The sequence below is a fragment of the Falco naumanni genome, chromosome Z (assembly GCF_017639655.2).
Source record: "Falco naumanni isolate bFalNau1 chromosome Z, bFalNau1.pat, whole genome shotgun sequence".
NCBI lineage: Eukaryota > Metazoa > Chordata > Aves > Falconiformes > Falconidae > Falco > Falco naumanni.
Window position 1 is genome coordinate 18541229 of NC_054080.1, and position 11331 is coordinate 18552559.

At 34.4% G+C, this 11331-nt stretch overlaps 1 protein-coding gene across 3 annotated transcripts in view; it reads left to right on the forward strand.

The window, feature by feature from the left end:
* Positions 1-10673, forward strand: part of AP3S1 (adaptor related protein complex 3 subunit sigma 1) — a 34295-nt gene extending 23622 nt beyond the window's left edge. For 2 of the 3 annotated variants that reach the window (XM_040580939.1, XM_040580940.1), the window contains exon 6: positions 9393-10673. In XM_040580939.1, coding sequence (XP_040436873.1) covers positions 9393-9521 — 129 coding nt within the window. In that variant the 3' untranslated portion in view covers positions 9522-10673. Of the gene's footprint in view, positions 1-2484; positions 2536-9392 lie in introns of those variants that run through there. The other variant, XM_040580941.1, reaches the window with a different exon arrangement.
* Positions 10674-11331: the final 658 nt, after the last annotated feature.

Genomic DNA, 11331 nt, shown 5'->3' on the forward strand with positions numbered 1-11331 from the left:
TAGTAATTTCAAGTAAAAAAGAATTCTGCCATTTTGATAATCTGAACATTTGGTCTTCAGTTGAGTAGATTCAAGTGAGAAAGTGATATTCTGTATATGCCCGTAACAATCTGGGCGAGGGATACTCACCTAAGTTGTGGGAGTCCTTTTTGAATTCAACAATTGTTGAATCTGTGTTTAGGAAAGAAACTTAGACTAAAAAGGATTTTAGAACTGCTTTAGCTATGACACAGAATATTACGGTTCCTTTAACATAACCACATGTCTTGTAAGCCAGAATACTACTAGCACATCTTAGCTAAGTCTGTGATTGATTCTTACTGATGAGAGTATTTCCATAGAAGAATGCATCATCTGATTTTTGAAGCATAATACTCAAATTTCAAAACAAACCTTTGCTTGAATTGGAGACTTTCTCTAAAGTTGAAGTTGGCTGAGTGGATTGAAATATTGCAGGTGGCATAAAGATGAAGTAAATTGACAGTTTTAGGAGAAGACCAAGAGAACTTCCTAGCCTTCACTTAAGTGCAACAGAGAGAAATTAATGCTTCAGGTTTTTTGTGGTACAATGTATACTGTTCTCCTAATTCTGCACCACCTCAAGTCTTTTAATGCATTTAATTGTCTGTTTTGCACAACTTCCAAACTGTATCAAAGAACAGGACAACACTGTATGAAAAACGGGAAGAAGCTAGATATGATAAGATACAGTGCCTAGCAATGTACATCCAGAAGGACTGTATTGTAGATAATGTAGGTGTCCAAAATGTTAATTTTAACATTTTTCTCAAACCCAGAATGAGCCATTGATCACAAAGATTAATATTTGGAATTATTCTCATAAATTTTTACTATATTTGAACAACTTCTGTATATATATATTCTTCTTTATTTGATGGAAAATAACATAGTCTCCCAAAAGCTGAACCTACTGAACAACTATTTTCTACCATGTATTATGTGCATATCAGTTTTACCTGAAAGCTTTTACTTAAGGTATTTATTCTTAGTTGTGTGAATTCTGTTACCAAATCAACTGTAGACCAGTCTCTGACTAGTCAACTGAAACTCATCGATTGAGTGCAGCCTGTTGCAATACTTGCTGTGTTCCATTATTCATCAGTAAGTCATTCTTTTAACATGCTCTTGGTATAAAAATAGGTGGTAGAAGATATAAAAAAACAAGTAGAGCGCAGACCATATGCAAGGCAAATAGGAACCTGTTCCTTTACATTCAGCAATGAATTATAGAAGATAAAGAAGTAGCAGTGGTAAAACACTTGGTGACTGGGATGGAGTAGAACATTTCAGTCTGCTCACCACAAATGAAATTTTTTTGGTTTTGTTAGCTCAGTGACTGTTTCTTTTCAAATTTAACAGTTACTGTAATGCTGAGATACTTCAGAATACCTGGTAACTACCTCCTCAGTTCATTAATCATTTGTTTCATTTATAGTCACAGAAATTTCCTGATTGCTATTTCTTTTTTCCTTTTGTCTTTTTGATCAAGTTCGTAAATCTTTCAACATGTCTTTCCTAAACATGTATTTTCAAGATACAAGCAAATCCAGTTCATGTAAATCAAATCAGTAACAACTTGATATTTTTGAATGCTGGTCAGTAAGAAATCAAAACTAGTGGATCTTATTAGTTTTCTTTAATTTAAAAGAAAATTATATTTAAAATTTAGAAATTACTATTGATATAGTCTGTAGTTCATAGGACTGCCGCCTATGCCACAGCAATCTAGCTTTAGTCTGTTTGGCTTGTTAGACCTCTCACAATTCTTGCATTCATTAAGTAGCTGCTTTAAGTTTAAATTGCCTTTTTTATAGTTGAAATGATGAAGCTAATAAAGTTGTAACTGAGCTACATTTTCAGAAGTGTTTTAAATTTTGTATTGTGTCCACCTGGCTTCCCTTAATATAAAAATTTAGCCTTTTGACATCAGGTATTTGTTTAGTTATGTGTTAGGTTTCTAAACAGGCTTTCAGTTAGAGTTTAGTGAAGAACATTGAATGCATTTATTAAATACACAAATATTTGAGCAAACTTACCAACTCAAAGAATCTGTTAATCTCTGTTTAAAGCATTAATCATTTAAACCACTATGAGGGAGTCCCTAGCTTTGATTTCTGATTCAGCTTTTACATTGCTTGGATGGGGTACACAGGAAATTCTATTTCTACCCTGAGAAATGTTGTCATAAATGCATTTCCCTACCTTTTAGTTTAGTGTTTATCTGCAAATGGATTTCTGGTCAATCCTTCTAAAGAAAAAGATCATTGTGATTAAGGGAGGGAATTTTTGGGAGAGGGGTCATTGGGATTTTATCTGAAGCCTGTGGAAGTATTGTAGGTAAACCTGGGCTACCTCTGCTCTATTTGGAGTGTTCAACTGCGTGTGATTTAGACTTTTAAGTTGGACCTCATTTTTCCGAACCTCCTGATCTTTTCTAGCTCTTTCCATTCTTCTCTCTTACAGACCTTTATCTTTCAGTCTCCCAGACAGGACAGGTAGACAAAGGTATTGCTGACTTTTAGAAAAAATGTACTTTTAACAAAAAGGGAAAGCAAAATGATGTCAAAGGCAATAAATTATGTAGGCCAGACTCAAAAATTATGTGTAAAAATACCCATACTAGTCCTTGTAGCCTACTTTTTGTGCTAGTTTCTTCTTGTAGTTCCCTCATCTTTTTATTGGCTATAGTGTATTTTACTAGCTTTCCATTGACGTCATATTTTTTATTTTATTTCTCTTCCAGCATTTTATAACTTAACTTTTCTTTGTATCATTGTTTAAGAAACAAAGGAATATGAACTTCTATGAATATTACAAAAAACCCTGCAAAACTAATCTGAATAAAAATTGAACACACAGATAACAAAATATGATGTGATGACATAATAGAAATAGCTTCCTTATTGGGAAAATTTTGTACCTGGTAATCTAAAATAGGTAATATGAACTCCTTTGCTTCAGTATTTAGTATTTCCAAATGAAGACAAATTGTTTGCTTGCAAAGAGAAGCTTCAGAGTAAGCGTCAGGTGAACAAAACATAGGGGAAAAAAAACACCCCAACATGCAAACCAACAAACTCTAATAGTTTTATACATACAGAATAAAATTACCAGTGCAATTTGTAAAGGTTATGTAGAAATACCAAAGTTGATCTTTCAACCATAAGTATATCAAGCATAAAATGAAATGAGAAGGGCTTTCAGTATGTGCTTAATTTCAGATGTACATTTGCTGCCCTTGCAATCTGAATCCCTGGATTTTGCTTTAAGATATCTTGGTAACTGCAATCGCTGAACATGAGTATTAACAAGGAACTGAAAAAGGACGAGGAAAATGTATATTTGAAGTTCAGTTTATGGTCATTGTCCCCTGTCATTTGCTGTTTGATACATTTAGTTCAGCTCAACAGTTTGAATGTCCATCAGTGTTAATTGCAGTACTCAAAATTCATTTCCACTCATTTTAAGTATCTGTGTATTCAAACCATAGGTATTTTAAGTAGCTGGAATCTTAAGCAGATGAAGTTTATTTAATTTATGAATAGCTTGCTCTTTTTGCATTATCTTTCTAGGATAATGTAATACCTTTAATATTTAACAAATATAATTCTGTAATTGGATTTAGTAGCACAAAGCTATAAAGTATTCGCTAAGAATATTTTTGGGTAGGATGAAACATTTTACCTAAATTTGAATTCTGCTGTAGCACATGAAGAAAATTAAGCAGATGACCTTCCTCTGCCTAATATCTCAACACTTGTAACATAATCTGTATTTCATTTGAACAGTAGGAAACTTAATTTCTGATTTGGTTTGGTATTTTGGTTTGTTGTTTTTTTTTTTTATTTGTGCAAAGCTACTTTTCTTTTTCTCTGTTCTGCTTACACATACTCTTTTTATTTTTGGGTCTGGCAATGAAAAATAAACAAACAAATAATGAATCATTCTCATCCATTACTCTCTTTGTGATTCAAGTGCTTAAAATCTCTAAGAGTATGTCTTAAGTCTTATCTGTTTGGCCTCATTTTTATATACTTGCAGACTTCATTTTGTTTTTTCTCTAATTATGTTCATTTCTTTAACTTCATAAGCAGGGGACATGATCATTCCTTTATATTATGTATTGCATCCTTTCATGATTTCATAACCCTGCTGCTTTGAAGTCATACTTGTTCTGGAAAGAAGCATTGGTATGAAACACCAGCAGCAGAGAGGTCCTAGTACCTCCAAAATATCTGCAAAAGGGTGGCTTATTTTGCAAAGTGTTAGCCTTCATTATTTTGTTTTCCAGTAGGCTGTATATTTTTATATGCTTATTTTAGTGATCTCTAGCTCGGTGTAAAGTTGTTTGGGGTGGTGGTTTGAATCTTTTTTTTTTTTTTTTCTTTCCTATTTGTATCTGCATATTAAATACGTGCACAATACTTCTCCAGATGATTTGGATTTCTTTCTAAAGAGTAAAACATTGCTGGGATCACTTTCATGTGAAGTTACCAGTGGGGCATTCTGAGAAAGGATGATGATAAGAAAATTGATTCCTATAGTGATAAATAATGACCTAAGTAAATGAACAATAGGTCATATTTCTCACTTGATAGATTAGGACCAGTAGAATAGAAGTTCTGTTATTAAACGTGTCTATTTCAGTCTTTTAAATAGCATTATTGTTTTGCATATGTGGCATTGCTCTTTCACTCTAAAAGTGTATGAACATGTTTACAAGCATTTTTTGTAGTAACTGCTACAGCATTTCAATATTAAAGCACAACTTTCAATAATGAATGAAATTGAGAATACAAAGCAGCTGTGGCAAAAATGTGGTGTATTGGCTTGTTGTAATACCAGCTGTATGCAATTCGTACTGTATTTCTGAAATTTCATTAGTATGTCTTCAGAAGTTTCATTTTCACTTGTTTAAGTCATTTGCTTGCTGTGACGAGACAGTTCCGTCATTCACTGCATGTTTAAAGCTTGCTACGTGTTTTGGGTTTTTTTCCAAGTGAAACAGTTTTTTCTTTGCACCTCACCAACTTACCTGCTGAATTACTTGATAGAAAAGGCAGTTGAAACTTGTCCAGTTTAATGTTACAATGATGGCTCTTTTAATCAGGTACCTCTATAAAACTCCTTAAAAGCACAGTGGTCTGGAAGTACTTCTTGTAGTACCTTTACGTTTCTAAATACAGTTTTCATTTTCTGTAGAAGAAAAGATAAATAAATGGAAGGACTACATGCTAGTTCACTGTTTCACCTGCTAAAAAGGAATGCTAAAGCATTCAGATAGAATAGCATTTGAAATAATGTATTAGTTACCCAGTTTGGGAGTTTAAATATTTTTTAGTCATTTTATCCATCAGACATTTTTTGTGAACTGTTTGCTCTCCCTTAGAAATACTGTATTGTCTGTATTGTGCTTGATAGGGTTGACATTAATATTGTGATAAATGGCATTCTATTATGCATAATATGTATACATTGAATTATAAGACCACTTTAATATAGAGAATTACAGGAGAAGATAATGTAATAGTTTGAAAATCTCTACTCCAGCGTATGATAGTGAAAGACAATCTTGCTGGCAAAAAAAAGAGGTAATCTGAAATTCGTAGTGCTTTTGTCAGGGATCTTTGCTGATCCTGATCCAGAATGGTCCTCGTGAAATGAGACTGTTGGAAGTCATGACTGTATAGGGGGGTGGAAGGGCAATGGTCATGTCAATTGTGGTATTTGAAATAATTCTCAATTGTGTCTCCATTGAATCCTATGCCATTGGGGCGGGAGGCAGGGACTGTAAGTCTGTGTAAAGAGGATAGCTGCAGGTAGGTAAAAATAATGACCAGTTATACTAAAACTTTTATTTGTCCATTAAGAATAATTAACTTCCATTAATTTAGGGTAAGGAATCTCCATCCTAGTCACCTAGAAGGCATCTCTCTTTTGAATTACCAGCCATGCCTGTTTGTGTGGACCATGTCCGTCACCTCCAATATTTTTCTGGTTTCTCATTGTTTCAGTTACAAATTGTATAATTCATTGCTTTTGTTACTACTTTATTAGTATTTCCATCTTCTCTATGGAAAACAGTTTACATTGCCCCACTTTTGGTTTTGCGTAAAGAATTTTTCTCCAGTTACTGAATATAGAATTTAAAAGAACGAAATAAAAAGGAAATGCATTTTTTGTTTTATGTGATAAAACTTCACTGGTACTTACCTCTTGATTTCAAATTCTCAAATATAAAAAGGACAGTGCTGAGCACCTTCCTATTTTCTATACCGTTTTTTTAATAAATAGCAAGAAGTGGCAGTGTCTAACGCTGCTCCTTTAAGATACTGCAGATCCAGGGATGCAGATTTTGGATACTTGCATTTCTGAATACTTTTAGTGTTAGGTCCAGGTTTTCCCCTTCATGAAGGTATTGCAATTGAAACAGCCTCTGAAGTGAATGACCTGATAGATTCGGTGATGTTAAGGGAAACCAAGGAAAAAGAGGCTTTGAAAATGCTTTTTTGTACCTTTTTAGTTTTACTTAATCTGTACTTCTGAGAACTGGTAATTTGGATTATGTCAGGCCAAAGTGAGAGCAAATTGTTTGATTGCATTAGAGATTTGAGATTTTTCCAAGCTTTCTCCTCTACCCCCACATGCCTTTCCCAACTTTGGCATGTCTCATATATGAGTGTTTGGCAGGGGCGTTGTTACAACAAATGATTTCATGGCTTTCTGGTTCTAGTTCCTGGTACTGGGAATCCTCCTGTGGCTAACATCTTCACACATGATATAAAAAGCTTGGTTCAAAATCAGAAACTTTATTTAGTTTTATTTTTGACTAATGGTTATGGTTTTGAAGGGAGGAGAACAGTAGGTAGGATTTTAAGGGGAAATCCTACATTGACTTGACCTTACATTTATAAGAGAGTAGTAAAAGGGAGAAAGCATTTTTTGGACAGCCTTCAGAAAGTAAGAGTTGTTATTTGAGAAGTATATGAGGTGTCTGGATCCTTTTCTGCGGTAGTGCAAGGTGGACACCATGGAAGTCAGGTGTAAGAGCAAGGATCTGAAAAGACTATAGTTTGGGCAGCAGTCACCTATCAGCATTGTTTAATAATCAAATATGACACAAACTTTTCCAGAAGTTCCTCTTATTTTGTTTTGCTGTATTTCTTGCTCAGAATTCTTTTATCTGGAAATGCACTGGTTTCTTCAGTCTTGGACACTCATAATGTCCTTCCATTTCTACAGGTTTAGTCTTTTGTTTAACCAGTTCTTAGCATGGTACTTTGTTTCTTGTGGATTCTGCCTTTTTACTGGGCCTGCAAGATGCCACACTCGAAAACCGTAGTAGTTCTGAAAATCACTTCATGTTTTTTATTCTTTTTGAGTATTTTTAATCCTGCTTTTAAAACATCAAAATAAAAGTTGATTTTTGTACATATTCAGCAGAATTTGGAATATTAATGTCTTTTTCTGCAAATAAGAGCTTTTTTAAAATCTTCCAAGCCTTTTATTTTTTTCCCCAGCAAGAACACAAATTATTTGTACAGTTTTGTGGCAAGCCTGAAGTAAAACCACACAGCTAATTCTAAATACACATAGAGAATCTCAGCTTTTAGGAGAAACATCTCCATACTTAAAATGAATTGTACCTTTTCTATGCAGCATCAAATGCAGTAACAACTTAATTATTAGTATTTTTTTGGTAGTCCTTAAAATAACGTTTTGAAGAGGTGTTCTTCAGAAGCAATAGGGAAGGATGGTGTTCTGTATGTCTTCAGACCTCTGAGCTGTGTATCACCTTTATTAGCATTTCAGTAATACACCCTAGTGTGTAAACTTGGCAGTTGATTTATCTAAAAGGGAGAACTGAATGGAAGTCAGTAATGAACTTACCTCTGTATGGTAAAACTTAATGTATTCATACAGAAAGGCTCTGGCTTTAAACGAAGGGAAACTACACACGGTAGAGGACTTTAATACAGAATAAGTACGTCAATGTTTGATTTGGCATAACCACGTTATTATGTAACGTTCCAGTGTGCCCTGGGGGATGCAGATACGCGGGACATCAGATTGCTCCACTTGGTCTATAGAAATGATCTCTCTGCGTGGTCTTTTATCACCAGCAAATGCAAGGTGTTTATCCTTTTATTTTAGGCTAAGCCACCTTGAAATGACTTATATATAAATAAAAAAATATATGTATTCATTTAGATAAGCAATATAGTTCAACTGACACTTAGTAGCTTGTTACTTCGAGGTTATGTATTCTGAACCTGCAACCAGTGTTAGTCAACTGTGAACTGTATGAATTTTTAGAATAGGTAAGAGACAAACACAGCACATTGGACTTTAAATACCTCAGGATTGTCTGTTCTGTGATGTACACGTTATGCACGCTTGGATAAGCCTGCTATTCCTCCCTGCATACTTGTCCATCAAGTTGACATTGTTACCAACATCTCAGAATGAAGAACTTATCAAGACCAATGTGATGTAGATAAGCAGACACCTCTTTATTGATGGCCAGGTGCGTGAGTGAGTCCTCTCACGATCAACGCACACCAAGCTTCAAAATCGGACACCATATATAGAACTTATTCATACATATTCATTAAATATTCATGCATAATCATAATATTTCCCAAAAATCATTAACATACCCTTCTCCCAAATCTGATTCTGCGCAGTAAAGGTTAGAAAAGTCTAGAAATGGGTCTGGGGTACGATTTGGGTAGGTGGTATATGAGTCGGTGGTCGCGATCTTCCCCTGCCGGAATTACCTTTTACTAAAGTTCACGATTTCTTGGCAGGTAACTCTTAAGTTGTTCCTGTCGACTCTCCCCAGTTCCCTTTAATTCTACATTCTGACATTTCAATGCATTCTCCCAGTCTACCTGTACTGTATCCAGCTATCTTCGGTCATCTTGAGTCTTAAGTCTATTGTCTAAGTTCTCATCATTCCTACTAGGTGATTCTGACCTATTCTTTTGGCCGTGGTGCAGGGCTGTATAGAGGATTTCATAGCAGCTTTTGTTGTGCAGCTACTAGTTTCATTAAAATATATTTCTTATTCCTCTATATTTCTATTAAAATTATTTATTAAAATCAAATAAAGTTAATTCATTCCAACTTATTAGGAGATCTGTAACAACGTTACATGTTTTACCATATAAAAAGGAATGTGTGAACTGTTTTCTCTATCTGGTTTATATTTCCAAATAACCCATTTCATTCCAAACACAATTACCATCTGGTCTTTCTAATTGTGTAACCATGGAAATACTTGAAAAGTTACTGTCTGTGTATATTCCTAGTGAGTCTTCTTGTGACCAGCTTTGTCTGACTTGAATTTTCCCTCACTTTATACACAGGCTGGTTTAGCAGGAGCTCCAGCCCGGGCTGTTTCAGCTGTAAAGAATATGAATCTGCCAGAGATCCCAAGAAATATTAATATTGGTGACATCAGTATAAAAGTGCCAAACCTGCCCTCTTTTAAATAACATGGCTACTCCAGGTAAAACAAAGGAAGAAATGTAATAACAGCATTACTGCATAATTGTTTACCGAATGAACAACATGTCTAACTTTTACTATTTGGATAAAACTCAAGGTACTGTATAGACATAATTTGAAAAATCAGTGTGTGGAATTGAATGTTGCTTTTGTCTTATTTGTGAAATTAAAGGAAATGGGTGGTCCCCACATGATTTCTGAATTACATTCCTATGCCCTTGTAAGGCATATCACTGTGTCTGGGCTGCTGCAGTATTTTGGGAAAGTATTTAAGATGTCTTTGTATAACCTATAATGCTGAGGTTTTTTGTATATTCACTAAGGTCTATAATTAGTGCATTCCTTAACTACTACTGCTGCTTGTCATGGTTATCTAAGATATTGTTGCATGAAAACATTGAACTCTTGTTTTCTTTAAATAAAATCATAACCAACTGGACTTCTAAATACCTGTTTGTCTGAAACCTATTCTTGCAATAAATCATTTTATTTCCTATTCATGGAACCAATTGACTATGTATATAAATACTCTTGTAGCAAGCATTAATGTTGTAGTTTAATCTCTGAAGGAATTACACAGAGGTATTGTGTTGAACATACGGGCTCTACATTTAGCAAAAGCTGTTCATTATTATTCTGAAGGAGAAACTGCATTTACTGAAGATCTGATGACTTGTGTTTACATACAGATATTGAGAAGATACTCGCACAATCTGATAGACTTTCCTTAATGGTCTGACTTTGTTTTGGGAAAACAGATTGCTCTGTGTGTTGTGAGAAGAACAGAATGGGTTGAGTAGATTGCGCAGCTCAGAATTGTAAATGTGAGTGTATCAAGTAATGTGATAAAGAAAGGCACTCTGGAAGAATAAATGAGGAGGAGACTTTAGCAGGGCCTCTGTGCCTCATGACATTTGTGATCCTCTGCTTTGAGAATTACATTTATGAGATACTTAGTATTGTCAAGACCTCAGAAAATCCAAGTGCTATCACCTCTGTGTAAGATGTTCAGCTCTTAAACTCTTCTGTGATTTAAAAAAAAATAAAGGGGGGTGGCGACTGATTTTTATAATTATACTCTTAAACTCTGTGTGATGTACAAGTCTATTTAAATGATTAATAAAAATATCATTGGGATATTTAAGAATTCCTGTAAAGTTTTCTTCTCCAAAAAAGTGTGCCATTAATATTGTGTATGAAAATACAATAACATTATGTCAAGGACAACACATTTCAGGACTAGTCTGAGAAGTCCTGTGTTACTTCAGAAATTTGGATTTGATATAAATAGAACATTCTTTTCCTTTTGAGTTGAATGTTGAGACACACCCCATAGGATAAACTTGGAATCACATCACATTCTCTGATCCACAATAACATCATTGATGCCTTTTGAGAGCATTTGAGATAGAAAAAGAGAAATTACTTTTGAAGTAGAAAATCTGATACAGTCCAAGAAATTTTAATATATTTCTTAAGGGGGCCGGGGGGAGGAGGGGAAGGGAGGAAAGTTCATTTACATTGTTTGTGTTACATTTAGTAATCATCAAGTAACACTGTTTTATAAATGCTTTTGAAAGCAGAATTAACTCTCTTCATACCTCTTGAAAAGTTTGATTATTTATGCTTCCGAATTAACTTTCTTAGTTTGAAGCTTCAAGAAATTTCAGGTGGGGTTTAAGTAGATAATTACCACTTTTTCATTTCCACTGAAGAAATTGAGAGAATGAAACGTGCAGCATTTTTTTCCCCCTTGAAGTATTTAGCATTCCCACGTTAGACAGCTTAGCTAGTACA